Source organism: Lissotriton helveticus, chromosome 2_1, assembly GCF_964261635.1.
Source record: "Lissotriton helveticus chromosome 2_1, aLisHel1.1, whole genome shotgun sequence".
NCBI classification, from domain to species: domain Eukaryota; kingdom Metazoa; phylum Chordata; class Amphibia; order Caudata; family Salamandridae; genus Lissotriton; species Lissotriton helveticus.
In genome coordinates, this window is record NC_136059.1 from 1,465,980,587 (window position 1) to 1,465,995,700 (window position 15,114).

Here is a 15,114-nt window from a genome sequence, read left to right on the forward strand (position 1 = left end):
TTGCAGGTGAAATTGCAATGGGTGAAGAAGAAAGGTTCTACTGTGGTGCTTGGGGATGCAGGCAGCAGCATGTTTGCCTGTGTGTCTTGTTGAAGTCACAGAAGATTGTGTATGAGTAGTGGCAGCATTAATGGCTCTGGTGGCAGCTGTAGTGTTGCTTTGGATGGTCATGGGGCAGGGGTTCCTGGCACTGAGTGCAGTCCAGGTGCAGACGAGTGCTGACAGGCTTGACCAGCGGCGCTGTTGTGCTGCACCTGTTGGAGGCAAGAACGGTGAGCAGGAAAAACCTGGGTGGGTGGGAAAACACGGGCACCTGCAGTGTCACTTGGTCAAAAGGTAACTACTGGATCAGCTATGGAACAAGCAGGAACTGTAATCCACTGGCAAGTGGCAAGCTTGGTGTATAGATGCCTACTGATGTGGTCATGCTGTGGCCTCCATTAAATAGGTCCTGAGGTGGGCAGGGCTTCTGCTGGTGGGAAGACAATGAGTGGGACAAATCTGGGTGGGAACACCAGACTGTGGTGGTGTCACTTGGTCAAAAGGTGAAAGCTGGATCAGGCTGGAACAAGCAGGATCTGGAGGCCACTGGCAAGTAGCAAGCTAGGTGCCCAGGTGCCTTCAACTTATGATATATGATTTAAGTTTAGGATTAACTAGAACCATGATTCAAGGGCCCATATTAAAAGGAATTTAATATCTAATCTATTGGCAAAGTCAGATTTTAAATTACTCTTTTGAAAATGGCCCTCTTAGAAAGTTAGCATTTTCCTGACTAAAACTTTGGGTAGCCCTTTCTGAGATTACCCCAACTGTTACCTGGCAGCCTGCTGTTAGGTGTGAATTGCTCTCATGAAAGGGAGTAAAAGGTATTTGACTGGGAGTAGATGTGATCTCCTTCTGACAGGAGGGCCAGGGAGGTGTGCCCATTAACTGTAAAGTTGCTAAAGGGGTAGCCCCTATCGAAGGCAGATGTAACTGAATACATCCTGGTGCCTGAAGTTCTATTTAGAAGTCGACTGCAGCACTACTGCAATTCAGCACACTGAATCCAATCCTGATAGTCTAGAGTCCACCTCATGACTCTTTCTCCGTTTGCAACAGTTTTCAATCGTTCTCATTCTTCTTTTTCCCCTTTTTTTATTTTTCCCTCTCTTGTCTCTGGAAATATCTAATAAGAAAAAATTAATGCTGGTCCCCAAAAGAGTGCCGGTGAGCACCACTATCAACTACCTGCTGAAATTAAGCACAGTAACTCACACCTAATCCTGCCCCTGCCATTGTCCAAGTAGCCAGAGTAGCACCAATCCCAGAAATCCCAGAACTGCTTTTGCAGTAGAGGGGGAGGTCCTCATTTCTCTTGACATCCCTCAAGGGTGTACACTGCCCTCTGACAAAGAGAAGAAAGATTTTAGCATGTTAGGGTTGTTGCAGAGCAGAACACTGTGGGATTATTTTGGTCCAAACCACCTGGAAATTATGTCAAGTGGGTAAGCTTGTCCTTGGGCACTTTCTCTCGATTTCTTCGAGATTCCCAGAATCTAATCCCAGAAATAAAAGTGGCACCCCTGGATACCTTATTCAGAGCACTTTTAGGTCTGCAGAAGACAGATGAAGGGCTGCACCTGCTGAACCCTGGAATTCAGAAAGAGGACTACACCTACTCTAACCTGTATAGAGAGCCCCTAAGGACTTGTAGCCAGGACTGAAGAGTGGTCTCCAAGGGCTAGTTGGCTAGCCCTCTGCTAAGCTACAGTAATACGACACCTTTGAGAAGCCCAAGACTTTGAGAAGCTCATCTGATTATTTCCAAATTTGACCTGGACCCTGCTGGTGGCTTCTGGGAGACTGAGTTCTAAACTTCATGTGGGGCCACAAAGGTTCTGGATGCTTGGCCGACAAATATTTTACACAGATTTCACTAACTACCCAACAAGAACTGTAAAACCGGACACTCCAAAACTTTTTCCAAATTTTTTTCCCAAAGGAACCTGATGCTACTTTGCGACAGCCACTAAGCCACAGCCACCAACCTTGATTGGCCAGTTGGATTCAACTTCCTGGGTTGCACTAACAAATGTAATGTCCTAAAACCTTTCTAAGTCCGAATGTAGAGATCCTCACTGGTAGGAGATGATGAAACCACCCTGCTGGTGAGGGACCTTGAATGGGTGCAATATTAAAATTTCAGTAACTCAGAGTTTTCCTACCAAATGTCAACAGTTTCGTCAAGACTTCTTTGGACAACTATCTGGCCTTGTGGAACCCATCTCGGCCATAGTCTACTGCCTTGTCCTGCTGAGGATTTTCGATTTCCCAAATAGTTTTTAAGTCATGAGGTAAAACTTTCCACTGGACCAAACCTGCTCCGTGTATCCAACCTGCATTCCAAGACGGTCTGATTTAACTTTTGACTTTGACCCCGTCTAACACACCTGGATACCCGAGTTTGGCACTTTGTGCTTTTTGGCACTAGAACCATCCAAAGCTTTGAATGATCATATCTCTGGTTCTCTATGTCTGATCATTGCTGTTTTGGTGTCTATTTGCTTGTTAAATTGTAGCCATTTTTCAAAAAAATTTAAGTGGGATTTCTATTGTGTTGGTTTAGTAATTTGTAACTGTTTTGTATTTATAAATATTTGACACATTTCTCCTAGGCTAAGCCTATCTGTTCTATGCCACAGCTTCCAAAGATTGAGCTCAGGTTCAAATGATTGATACCTAAATGAGCACTGTCAAGAATAGTGCCATTATTACTTGAAGAGGACTACCATCCACTTCAACTAATGCTCCACATTCTCACAGTTAAGCATGGTAAGAAGGCTGTCACACAGTAAACCGTATCATATAAACATCAGTGGTAAGGTGACAGGACTATTAGGGTATACACACCTTTTCCTAATTAAAAAGAGTTGAGGATGGCATTTTTTGTGTTTGAGGTTTTATCTACACTTTAGTATTTTGTTTTCAATTCAGCTGTTACAATTGTTCTCAACTATACCCCAGATTTACATTACGATTATGCTCAAAATGTCCTGTTATTTATATTTTAGGATACAATCATTCACACCAAGTACACTTTATTTGAAATTGTTCATTCAACTGGGGTTGTAATACAATACGGAGCTTGTTATCGGTTCTTGCAGGTCTGTGTGGATTTTAGTGGAGCAGAAGGAGGAAGAAGGGCAACACTGTATATAGTGTTACTGTAGTTTAGTGATTCTATGCCTCCTGCTGGCCTACTAGTCTCCCTATTCTTCCCTCGTTGACTGGGCCTCCCCACTGTTCATGGACTTGTTTCAACTGGCTATCCTAAAAGGACTTACTGTATTCTTGTTGGAGGGTTTGTGACGTTAGCAACCTTGACTTGATATTGCCCAAATGGAAAATGGGCACTACATCCAACTAGGAACCCACAGTTATATTGGGACATTGATAATTGTACAGAACCTGTAGTACCCAACATTTAGGGTGAATGATAGAATCCAGATATGTACATTATTTAGTCCTATAGTTCAATACACCTTTTCTCACAACCTCTGCTACATCTCACTTTGAATGTCATCTCAAACTAAAATAACAGAAAACCACACTGTGTCATTATCCACATTGCCATGATAAAATTCACAATGTGTTGAAGCATTTATAACAAACATGTCAAAGAAAATGCATGACCGGATTTTCTCAATCACCTGCACACTAGTTTATTTTAATTTCTTTATCCATTAATCAAGATTTATTGAATGATCAATGTTGATTAGCCATTCCATTATGACCACCTCCCTGTACGTATTTCCAATTGTTTTTTTACATGGACATTAATTACATAGGACACCATTGTAGCACACATAAACATATTGAAGATAGGAAAGGTCTCCCTTTGCACACAATACCTGATTGTCTGACACATGCATTACCAATATGTCCATGTCAATCCATTACAATGACCCGATATTTTCAATCACTCACACAGCAATTCCTTGCCACATCATTGTCCATGGCTTACTGAATGGCCAATACCACTATGCCATTCCACTATGACCACCACCCTGGACCTATATCCAGTTTAATTCAGTATTATATACATCAATGATGGACTGTTGATACGCTCGGAGGGTACTATAGTAGCACCTGCACTTATACCCGGTACTGGAATGGTCTCTGGTTGCACACCACCAGTACAAAAAAGACTAATTTAGCAGATCTAAACCTACCCGCATCAGCGTATTTCTGGAATTTGCTCACATGACAACCAGTATGACCCCTCTCATTTATTGGGCAAGACCAGATCTTTCCACCTTTCTTTTGAATCCTTGACATTAACACCAACATTGTTCTTACTGGCTTAACTCCTACCTCATTATAGACAACTTCTTGGTACTTATTCTTGATTTTGCGAGACACACATGTTTTACTCACCCTCTTATCTATCTTGATCCTTGATACTTAAATTGTTTCCTCTGTAAATTAACTTGTTCACTTTATCTTTCTGAACACAACACTCTAATACACATTCTACTCACATAAATAACACATATAATATTTTCTTGTGTGCCCTATGTGGACGCTGTGCCACAAGAACACATGTGCCCAGGGAAAGGAATTGATTTGTATATTGTCACTTAATGGTTTTTATAAATATAACTGTATTCAAAACCTTGATAAAGCCCCAGGCTTACCAGCATAAGGCGGCAAAACGTGTTGGCTGTCATTTTAGTATGGATTTCTACCCGGATTTAAATACTGGAAAGTAAGCACCACTGGATTAAATACATGCATTCCTAGCAGCAACTTAAGCCCACAATTATCTCAGGAGTAATATGATTGATGGATGTAATGGACTATATGACTAAATAATGTATATGTCTGGTTTCTATTTTCACTCTAAATGATAGGTGCTACAGGTCAAATATATTTATCCAAAACTGGACTTAAAGCTACATGTGCTGCCTGTGGTGGTACCTTTGATGTGTAGGGGGAGTCTTTCTTGAGGTGTGGTGGAGCTATGGGAAGATGATATCAGCAGGGACTCTGTTACCCAGTCCTTAGTGGGCAGAAATCCTGAATAAAGGAAAACCACAAAGACAACCTTCTTCTTGGAGAAAGGTAGAAAGCACCAAATGGTAGAGATACCCTATGGAAGGAAGACTATAGGTGGAGTGAGTAGGTGGGCAGGCTGGGAACTTTGTGGTAGAGAACAATGAGAATGGAAGGACAGGCAAGCGGGAGGAGGGCATAACTGTACAGCATAAGAGGCCAAAGACAGCCGACCATGGTGTTCATTCTCTTTCCCAGGCATGAAGAGTGAGGACAGAGGCCGTGCCTATGCAGAAACAGAAGTGAAACAGAAGAATAATGGAACAGAAGAAACCTTAAGAAGTGAAGAAGTCTGATGAACTTTCTGCAATAATAAAGATACGTAATTGACAACAAACTTTGTGCTTCTGTGTGCCCCCCAAAACTTACAGCTCAATTTTTTGAGGGATATCCATTTTTCTTCTGGTAATCATAGTGAAAGCGCTTGTATTTAAGTTTTTTGCATCATAACCACACCGGTTTCTGAACACCATCTGGGAAACACCAAACAGTAGTATACAACCAAAAGGTTTAAGAGTCCAGAATAAACCATTACCTCCTTGTAAGTTTTCCTCGCCACCAGAGTAACATAGTGAGCCTTAGCTCCACACCAGAACCCTCCTAAGCAAATTAGTCCTGAGGACGCGGGGGCAGTAACTCGCCACCCTTACACGTCCTGTAGCCTTACTTTTAACCGCTGGTGACGGCCCATTATTAAAATTGTATTTACCCTCGGGTACTGGGACCACCACCAAGCCGTTTTAAATCACAACTCACTCAACCTCCGCTGTAATTAGGCGTCGTAGCACACCCGGGACATACTAGGTGTCACTGGGTGGGCCCGATGATGAAGCATGCCACCAACTAGGTTGGTGGGTGAGGGCTTCATGAATACGCCAACAAGGGCCCGTGACAGAACTAATTAGAGTACTGCAACACTTTGGTCAACTTAAGCTAGTCCTCTTTGATTAATCACATATAAACCCTCGGGGACTCGGACTAGCTATCTAGCCCTCTCTCTCCCTCTTGTTACACGCATGCTCTCGAGACGAACCCTTTCTCTCGTGTCTTGAATGTTTCTTAGGGTGCAAGAGCTGTGTGCACGGAATAGGCTTTCTCTGGATCTTTAGATATACATTAGCATATGTCAAGGCCACATTAATGTAGCATGTCAAATGCTGAGGAAAAGATGGAACGGCATGCTTATGTTTAATTAGAGCAGGGTCATTGTATAGGTTTGGTGACGTGCTGCTTTATTGTATCTGCAGTTTGGTCTTTCACCGTCCCCCTTATTACTGTGGCTGATCTAGATCTCCAAGCTACTTCTTTGGTTAACATTTGGAAGGAGGCCGATTCCATTCTTTTGGGCGAGAGGGGAGCAGCACAGGCCACACAGGCATGTTTGTTTGAAAAAAAAACAGTTTTAATGAAACAGGTGCACATTACATAAACAATCATTGACCATTGTCTTAAAAATTTAAAACTTCGCTTTACAACATTGACCTACATCACTAACCCCACCCCGAAATGTCTCACCCCTACATCTTAATCCTACGCATATCTAAGTCCTACCCTGCTTCGCTTTGTAAAATGCCTTTTAAATCCCCTTAATGCTTAACTGTCTACGGCATTACTTTAATCTCCTGCATTAACCATGTGTGTGCTTAGTGACACCTCCTCATTTGTATTGCTTCACTAAATGACAACAAAAATTACTTCTCAAAACCAAGGCACATTTTCTGCTGACCGCATTGCACCTGTTTCAGTTATAACAAATAACAGAAACCCATTCTATGTGCACCTCTACCAACAAACCAACCCCAGACAGGAAAAGAAGCCAAACTTAAAATTTGTGAGGGAAGGGGTGAGAAAAACGTTTTACTTGCACCACAAGCCACCGCGTCTCCTGTCCTCAAAGGATTTGTGAAACCTAAAATGGCTGACGTTTATACCCCTAGGATACCATATAGGTGGTAGCCCAAAAATAACCCTACAGTCGTCTGCACTAAACTTTTTTTTTTTTTTTACATTTATAATACTTTCATTTTTGATTTGTTAAAATAGTAAAAGGGTGGAACTTACCACCATGTGATAAACAACATCATATTGAATCAGCGTAAAACAGCATAAAACATGCCCCGTGTCCTGGGCGACTTTGCACAGATATACATGATATGTAATCAGACAAAATTGTATGATGTATGTATGACGCAAATCACAATAGCAAATTGCTTAAACAGTATCCTTTGTGACACAGCTATTTGCAGAGTCAATTATCACATTGTTATGCTGTGGTGTGTTGTTTTTTGTTCATTTATGATGAATACAAGTATTACTGTCTCTTTGAAACATTTCTAAATTTTGGATTGAATGAAAGACCCATCATTGGAGGTTCCATGTCCCTTCCCATTACATAAAACCCGAAAGCAAAGGAAGTTCTTTTCTGAGAATATCACATATAATACAGGAAGTGATATATCTTTTACCTTTCCCTCTTGCGAAGTACTCGCTGTATCTCTCGGAGTATGATATTTAACCCGGCTGTGTTCTTTCAAACTTGTTAATATTGTGGTTTTCCAGACTGATAAAAAATTTGCTTCGTTCCACTTGCTACGGATTTCGAGGCAAAACTGATCCTAAGATTTGCAAATGTTTCTAGCAAGGGCTATTACGTTACAGCTTATCACTAAAGTAGTATTCCGATATCGTTATCTGGTTCGCAAAAGATACTTCCACTTATTCCAGTGAGTCAGCTCCAGCAATGAATATTATATGTCACGTCTCTCCAGTAACTTAGTTTGGAGGTCATATGGTACGCTCTGTTAAATGTTGACCTTGTCCGCTGTGTCCTTCATAAAAAGTTGTCATATTTAGGACAGCTTCAAAAAAAGAATTAGTCTGCAAGTTTTGAAAGTTGTTCTAGAATAAAACCTGTATCTGACACAGTTGGTCAGCCTGGTTCAGGCATCGTTCCTTTGGGGACTTTAAAGGCTAATTTAAATGTTGGAATACCAGAGCTATGCTTAATGGAAACACTTCCTTTATTGCTGCTATCCATTTTCCTCCTTCAGCCTGTCCAAAGATGGACTTAATCAAACCTTTCAGTTTTATGTGAATCTTGTGAAATGGAGAGATGGTTGTCCATATCGCCTAGAAGATGTTTCTGTGACAGCTCCTTTCTTTTATGGTTTAAATCTTTTTTATTATTTTGGCAACAAGATACAATAACTGCCCCACCTACATCCACTGGCCGGTAGAGAAACAACGAGAGAGTAATACTGTGAGAGAGTAACCAAGAGGGAATGGGAGAGAGACATTCGAGGTGCGGGGGGGTTATGGGGGAATGTAGTGTTGTGTTGACAACCTGATAGAAGTGGGGCACCAGATACAAAGGGAAACGAGGTGAGGTAAGAGACAGACAGAGGACAACATGCCACCTGCTGACTCAGGTAGGGGCGCGATCTGGGTGTCAGGCGGAGGACACATAGGTATGTCGGGCAAGTCAGTTCTCTACATTTGTCTGAAAGGTACCGTGTGCATTGTCCCCATATCTTATCAAATTGTGGTAACGTATTGGTAACTACTGCTGTCAATTTCTCCCTTCCCATTAGCCCCCACAGTTTATGCAGCCACTCCAGTCTCGCCGGGATTGTATCTGAGCCCCAGTGAGAAAGAAGAAGTTGTTTGGCAGTACTGAGCGCTAAGGTAATAGCGCATCCCTTTTCAGATTTTAAGGGGTATGTATGCCAGGTGCTTCAGACGACCCAGCATTATGTAGCTAGGGATTCTAGGGAGGTGAGTGTCCTACATTTCGTCCACAGTTGCTAACATCTCTGTTCAAAAGGAGCTTATTTTGGCATCATGCCAAAGAATATGTGTACGGGTGACAGTCTGGCGGCAGCGCCACCAACAGGTACTGTCCCCGTCCACTTTTCACTGGGAAACCCTGACCGTTGTGCAGAACCAACAATGTACACTTTTAAGAAACACTTCTTTGCTGGAGGTACTGTGACAGAAGCGCGGGCTCGGTGTAGCATATCGACCCATTCTTTAGTGGTAAATGTGCGTTTGCATTCTTTCTCCCAGCGTCGCTGTGCAGGTGTTTTCGAGTTGTCTGCGGTTCATTGAGAAATGTGTATATGTCGGAAAGAAGTCGTTTGTCGAAGGAGCCATTTTCCGAAGGGCATGAGAGGTCTGCCTGCATGGGGCGGATCAAGGGCTGTGAAACCCAACGGCGAATAGCGGTATATTCAGGGCACAAGTCCTAAAAAAAGAAGTGGGGGGGGACTCTCCAAGTTAGGTGGTGTCACAGGAAGTGAAATCACGGCAGGAAGTGACATCACAACAGGAAGTGACATCACAGCAGGGAGTGACATTACAGCAGGGAGTGACATCAAGTGAGCAGTAGACGCCCAACATCCTATTATTCTAGGCAAAACTCACTGATAAGCCTTGGCTACTTGGCCTTGGTCTCTCTTCTGATGAGGTCTGTGTATGGCTGAATGGATTTATGAATGTGAAACTGATGTTGGTCGTAGCGCTATGTGACAGACTTGAACACCACATCATACATGGACCAGGAAAAAAAACGAGCGGGCGGCTCGGCTGAAGGTGCGAGCTGCACAGCCTCAGTGCTGGGGAAGCACCTCGAATCCAGCTTGGGCCGAGCACGGTGCCCATGATTGCCGGCCGGAAATGTATGCTTGGTGCGTGCTCATCTACACACTTTTGAGCAGGGCAGGGTGGACGGCATTTTGATAAGTAGGGTGGGCGGCGTCCACCCTGTAAGATAAGTGGGGGGAAACCATCCACCCGCGTGGTACCCCAACTCGTGCCCTGGGTATATTGCCAGTGCGTGGTAGATGTGAGACCTTAAGCAGACTGAATCTGAGTTAAGTCCATAAGACTGCCCACATCAAAGAAGTCACCCACCCTCTTGCAGTTGGCATCTTGCCATTGAGTAAACGTGGAGCCATGTGGTGCAGGGGTGGAAGTCTGGGTGCCCCATAATTGGTGTCTGGGGTGAAATGTGAGTTGACAGTTCCAGGTGGACTTTCACCTTATCCCAGACTCCCATTTTAGCAAGGAGCACTGACAAGACATAGACCTGCAAAGGCATCGTAGTTGTGCTGCCCGATATTAGCTCAGTAGATTGGAAACACCCAACTCACCCTCTGACTGAGACAAATACACCTGCCTCTTTGCCGTGCATGCTTTATTTCCATCCCATATGAAGTCCTCAGTACTTGTGGGGGTGTTAAAGTGGTACGGTTTGCATGACATAAAGAATTCAGCAAAAGGGTCGTTTTAACTGCTGCTATGCACCCCACCCAGGAAAGGCTATAACCCTTCCACTTTGATGACATCGATCGCCGAGATTGCAGCGTAGTTGCATTCAACAGTGCGTCCAGATGTAGAGTGTATCTGCAAGCCCAGTTAACCTACACCTTCTGAGGACCAGGAAAATGGAAAGCTATGTTCAAGGTAGGCTTGTTCGGCCTTTGGGATAGTGAGATTCAGTGAAGAGGATTTTGTAGGTTTGTTTTAAATCCTGAGGCTGATCCGAAGGCCACCAGCTGTCTCATCACAGCGTGTAGAGAGTATGCGAGATCGATAAGACCAGTAAGACTTCGTCAGCGTACTACGCTGCTTTATGTTCCCTGCCTCCCATAGGTATACCTGTGATGTCCCGATTGTTATGTATACGCTAAGCAATGGGCTCTATATATAAAGTGAATAGCAAGGGAGACAAAGGGCAGCTTGGTGAATGCCCATGGAAACACTGAAGGCTGTGACATGAGCCTGTTAACTCTTACCATCACTTTAGGGGAGGAATAGCTATGCTGCACCCACTGACAGAACCGTGGACCAAGGCCAGACCATGCCAACATGGAGCAAAGACCCGGCCAGTGCACCTTGTCAAAAGCTTTCTCTGCATCTATAGAAGGGCCAGAATCCAGGAACGCTGCGTATTATCTAACAGATCACAAAAAATACTTAGTGTTATTGCTACAGCATCTCGGACATAAATCCGGTTTGGTCAGGACTTGCAAATAGGGAGCAAGACTGTGTGCCAAAACACTTGTAAAAATCTTGGCGTCCACTTTGAGTAATGAGACTGGATGGTAGGGGGAGCAGTGAACCAGATCCTTAGAGGGCTTAGGGATTACCGTGATCATGGCAAATTGCTTTGTATCCGCCAGTGTACCGTTAGAACTAAAAGCGTTGTACAGGCCCACCAGTATGGGGGCTAGAAAAGACCCATATATTTGATAGAAGTCTGAACTGTAACCATCTTGCCCAGGACCCTTGCCTGATTGTAGGCTTTGTATAGCCACGAGGAGCTCCCTGGGGGTAATATACCCATCTAAAGTGGAGGTGTCTCCCTAGGTGATGCGAGCCAGGGGGACCTGGGACAAAGAAGAATCAATGTTCCCAGCCTCTAGCTCCTCTGCTGTGTAGAGTATGGCATAGAAGCATTCAAAATGCTGTACAATCAGCTCGTCCTGATGTTTCCTAATACCGTAGGAACCCATAAGCTCACTTACCGTGTGTTGAACAGCTTGAGAGCAAAGGCAGTAGGCATCCCCCTTATTTCCTCCTATATAATATTTCTGTTTTATGCATAGCAGGCCATATTTTGACATCCATATCCAGGGCCTTAAGTTGTTTGTGAGCCTCCAGAAGTTGTTGCTGCAATGCAAACAAGTCATTGTGTTTGTATGACTCCTGTAATTCCATTATTTTAGTCTCCAACTGAGTTCAGGTATCGCGTATGTCTTTATTGAGGAGGGCTGCTATAGCGATAAACGTACAACAGCCTTCAGTGTGTCCCACAGCAATGCTATGGATGTGTCTGACTTATCGTTAGTAGCTAAGAAGGAGTTAATACTGGTCATATAATCAATGACCGTTTTCTCATGGGTGAGGAGCTTGCAGTTGAGGCTCCACGTGCGGAGGTGAAGTGCGGGAGCTAGGAAGGGAGCATCTGTGACAGTGACTCTCAGACAACAAATCACTTGGACTTAACCTGCCTGAAGGTGCCTTTCCTGTCTCCACCCCTTGCATTGATCAGAACATGGTCAATGCCATAAAACCTTTGGGTAATATCATTGGGGTGTTCCCTCTGATAATGACCCGTCATCAGGTATCTATCGTCCCCATTCTTTAGGGCTCTGCAGTGTTCCTGTATGCGTGATTTCAGATTTCTGGATATACTTCCCACGTAAATCATATTGCAACTACATCCAGTCACATACTACAAACGTGTACTGCAGTTTATTTAGTATAATAGATTATATGTCTGGACTATATTAAAACTGAAGTTCTTAGTCTTTTTCCTCCCAAATACAAAAAAATTACAATTGCTACACGTGTAAGAGCCTGTAGGTTTCAAAGGTAACCAGGTCCCTGTTTGCTTGGCTACATAGCTCGGACAGAGAGAATCCTTCAAGGTACGTCCCCTTCTCTGGACCACTCCAGGATTCCTCTCAATTTCCTCTAGTAAACCAGGTAAACCTTGTAAAAGATGCCAGTGTTTATGCAAAATGTTAAACATTTTGACACTGTGCATGGTGTATTTATTGATGAATGCCAAATTATTTTGTTTATGATTTGTTTTCTGATTACTTAGGGTGGACTCCCTTGTTACCAGCTGGATCTTCTTCTCAGCCTGAGTTAAATAAATTCCTTTAATATCCCCTGTTGATAAATCGATCTTTCATATCTTTTACATTTGTCTCAAAGGTTGGATCCCCATTACAATTCCTTCTTGTAGGAACCATTTCCCCACAGGGGATATTTCTGATAACTGATTTAGCATACGCGCTAGAGGCATGCAGAATACTATTGCATGCAGTTTTCTTTCTCAAGATGGTGCTCAGAACAATTTTATCCGTAACATAAAACTGTAAATCCAGAACTATCCCTAAGGTGGCACATGGTAAGTCATACACTGTGGGGATTAGTGTTCATATGTGTGAAATAGGCGTTCAAAGCCCCAACTGAACCCGTCCAACAGGCAGATGATATAATCGATTACCTCCACCAGAAGATGATGAAAAATTAAGTCCAGGGGGAGTAATATCTGCCCTAGGCATGCTCCCTATCATACCAGCCCATACAAAAGGCCAGGATAGGAAGGAGCAAACCTGGAGCCCATGGTGGTATCCTGGAGGAGATGGTACCAGAGCCCATCATGGATGAAATAGTTTTTGGTTAGGATGATGTTAATCATACTCAAGATAATTTTGTTATATTCATAATGATCCACCCTATCCTTATCCAAGAAAGACTTAACAGCCATAAGGCCAAAGCCCTTGCAAATACATGTGTCCATTCTTGTCACATTGAACATCATGGACATTAGTTCATCTGACATGGGGAGGTTGTTAAATATTTTGAGAATATCCTTTCCTTCCTGTATATAGGATGAATGGTTCCTGACATATTGTTGCAGTTTGATGTAAAATAAGTCAGAGCTTTCTGTGGGTGAGCCCACCCCGAAATTATGGGTCGTCCTGGAGGGAAAGTTCCTTCCTTCTGGACTTTCGGTAAAATGTTAATACAGGGAAATCTTACACTATCAAAAGACAAATAAATATGCTCATCATCCCAGAGCAAGCACATGTCTCTCCATCTGTCTAATTTCAAATTTAAAAAGGCAATGAGTTCTTATATAGGATTGCCCTAAATATGTTCATAGCACTAGCCATCACTCCGTTGTCGATTTATTCCATTAGGTCATCACATTATTCATAATGACTACGTTTCCCCTATGTTTGTTTCACTTATCACTATTGTATCATCCCTTTGTAACCTTTCAAGGGCCCATTTTTTTCCAAAGGAAAAATTATATTTAAAGCGTGGACAGTATTCCGACTCAGCATCTAGTTGTTATAAATCATGTGTTACTTTCTCATTAAATAAGTGAATATTGTGATGGCCAGGGTCAGAAGGCATGAATTTTGATTGTGGTCTGAAGCCAGTATCCTCATCCAAACTCGCCACTATGTTCAAGCCATACAACTTTGTTCCCACATCTATATATTTCATCATTTGCAATGGGAAACATGCATTGTAGATCAAGTATATCTGAAATTGTGTGCGAAGTGGATGTCTATTTGGTGATAGTAACTACAGGCTTTTTAGGATGATCATTAAATAATTATTTTAATATCAGTGATGTTACAAATTTGAACAGGTCAATCTGAACATCCATGTTATAACCTTTTTATGTAGGACAAAAATGTACACCTCTAGATAGAATAGCTAATTCTACATCATTCAATACTTTATTTCAAAGATTGATAACTCTATTAAACCTCTAGATAGAAAAGCTAATTCTACATGATTCAACATTCTATTTCAAAGATTGATAACTACCGAACCTCCCAATGTCCTTCTTCGACCCAAAGCTTGTGCATTATTGTCACACCTCAATCCTGATACTGCATTATGAGGTTCTTACTATTATGTTTTCTTGGACCTTGTCTGGACCCCTGGTCTTTCTATTTTCTTTCTTATTCCACCTCCTTCCACCCCTTTGCATATCCTTATCTCTTTGTTGTGTTGTATGTTCCCTCTTCTTAACCTTTCTACTTCCCTCAAGAAAGTCGAGGTGGAAGTAGATCGCCCTTGAACTGGGGCGGGGGTGGGGGGTTGTCAGTGGTCCTGTGACTAGAAATTGTGCTACTGGTTGATGACAGTGAGCTGACCCTTGTTGATATAGATCCCTCACTGTCCTCTCTGGCCCCTTTTCTCTCAATATTCATGTTCACATTGTCATACTTTTTAGCAAATGTATAATTTCGACCTCCTTTATAATCTCTGTCATCGCGCTTAAACTTTCTAACTTTTTTGTCCTTCAAGTATTGTTGGTGATTTTCTACAACCTTATTCAAGATGTCATAGTTCTTGTCAATGAGCACCTTACATTCTAAGATTTAAAACGTCCTCTTTAGGTTCTCTATGTCCTGCTGTAATTCCACCACTCTTATGTTTGCTCAAGATGTGCGCCGTTGTATATGATGCCCC

The 15,114-nt window shown here is 42.7% G+C and overlaps 1 protein-coding gene across 1 annotated transcript in view; it reads left to right on the top strand.

Moving 5' to 3' along the window:
- The window catches only part of LOC144820270 (uncharacterized), a 326,975-nt gene extending 321,544 nt beyond the window's left edge, over nt 1-5,431 (top strand). Inside the window, exon 5 of the mRNA XM_078677859.1 lies at nt 5,299-5,431. Coding sequence (XP_078533985.1) covers nt 5,299-5,311 — 13 coding nt within the window. The 3' untranslated portion in view covers nt 5,312-5,431. The remainder of the gene's footprint in view (nt 1-5,298) is intronic.
- The last annotated feature ends 9,683 nt before the right edge of the window (nt 5,432-15,114 follow it).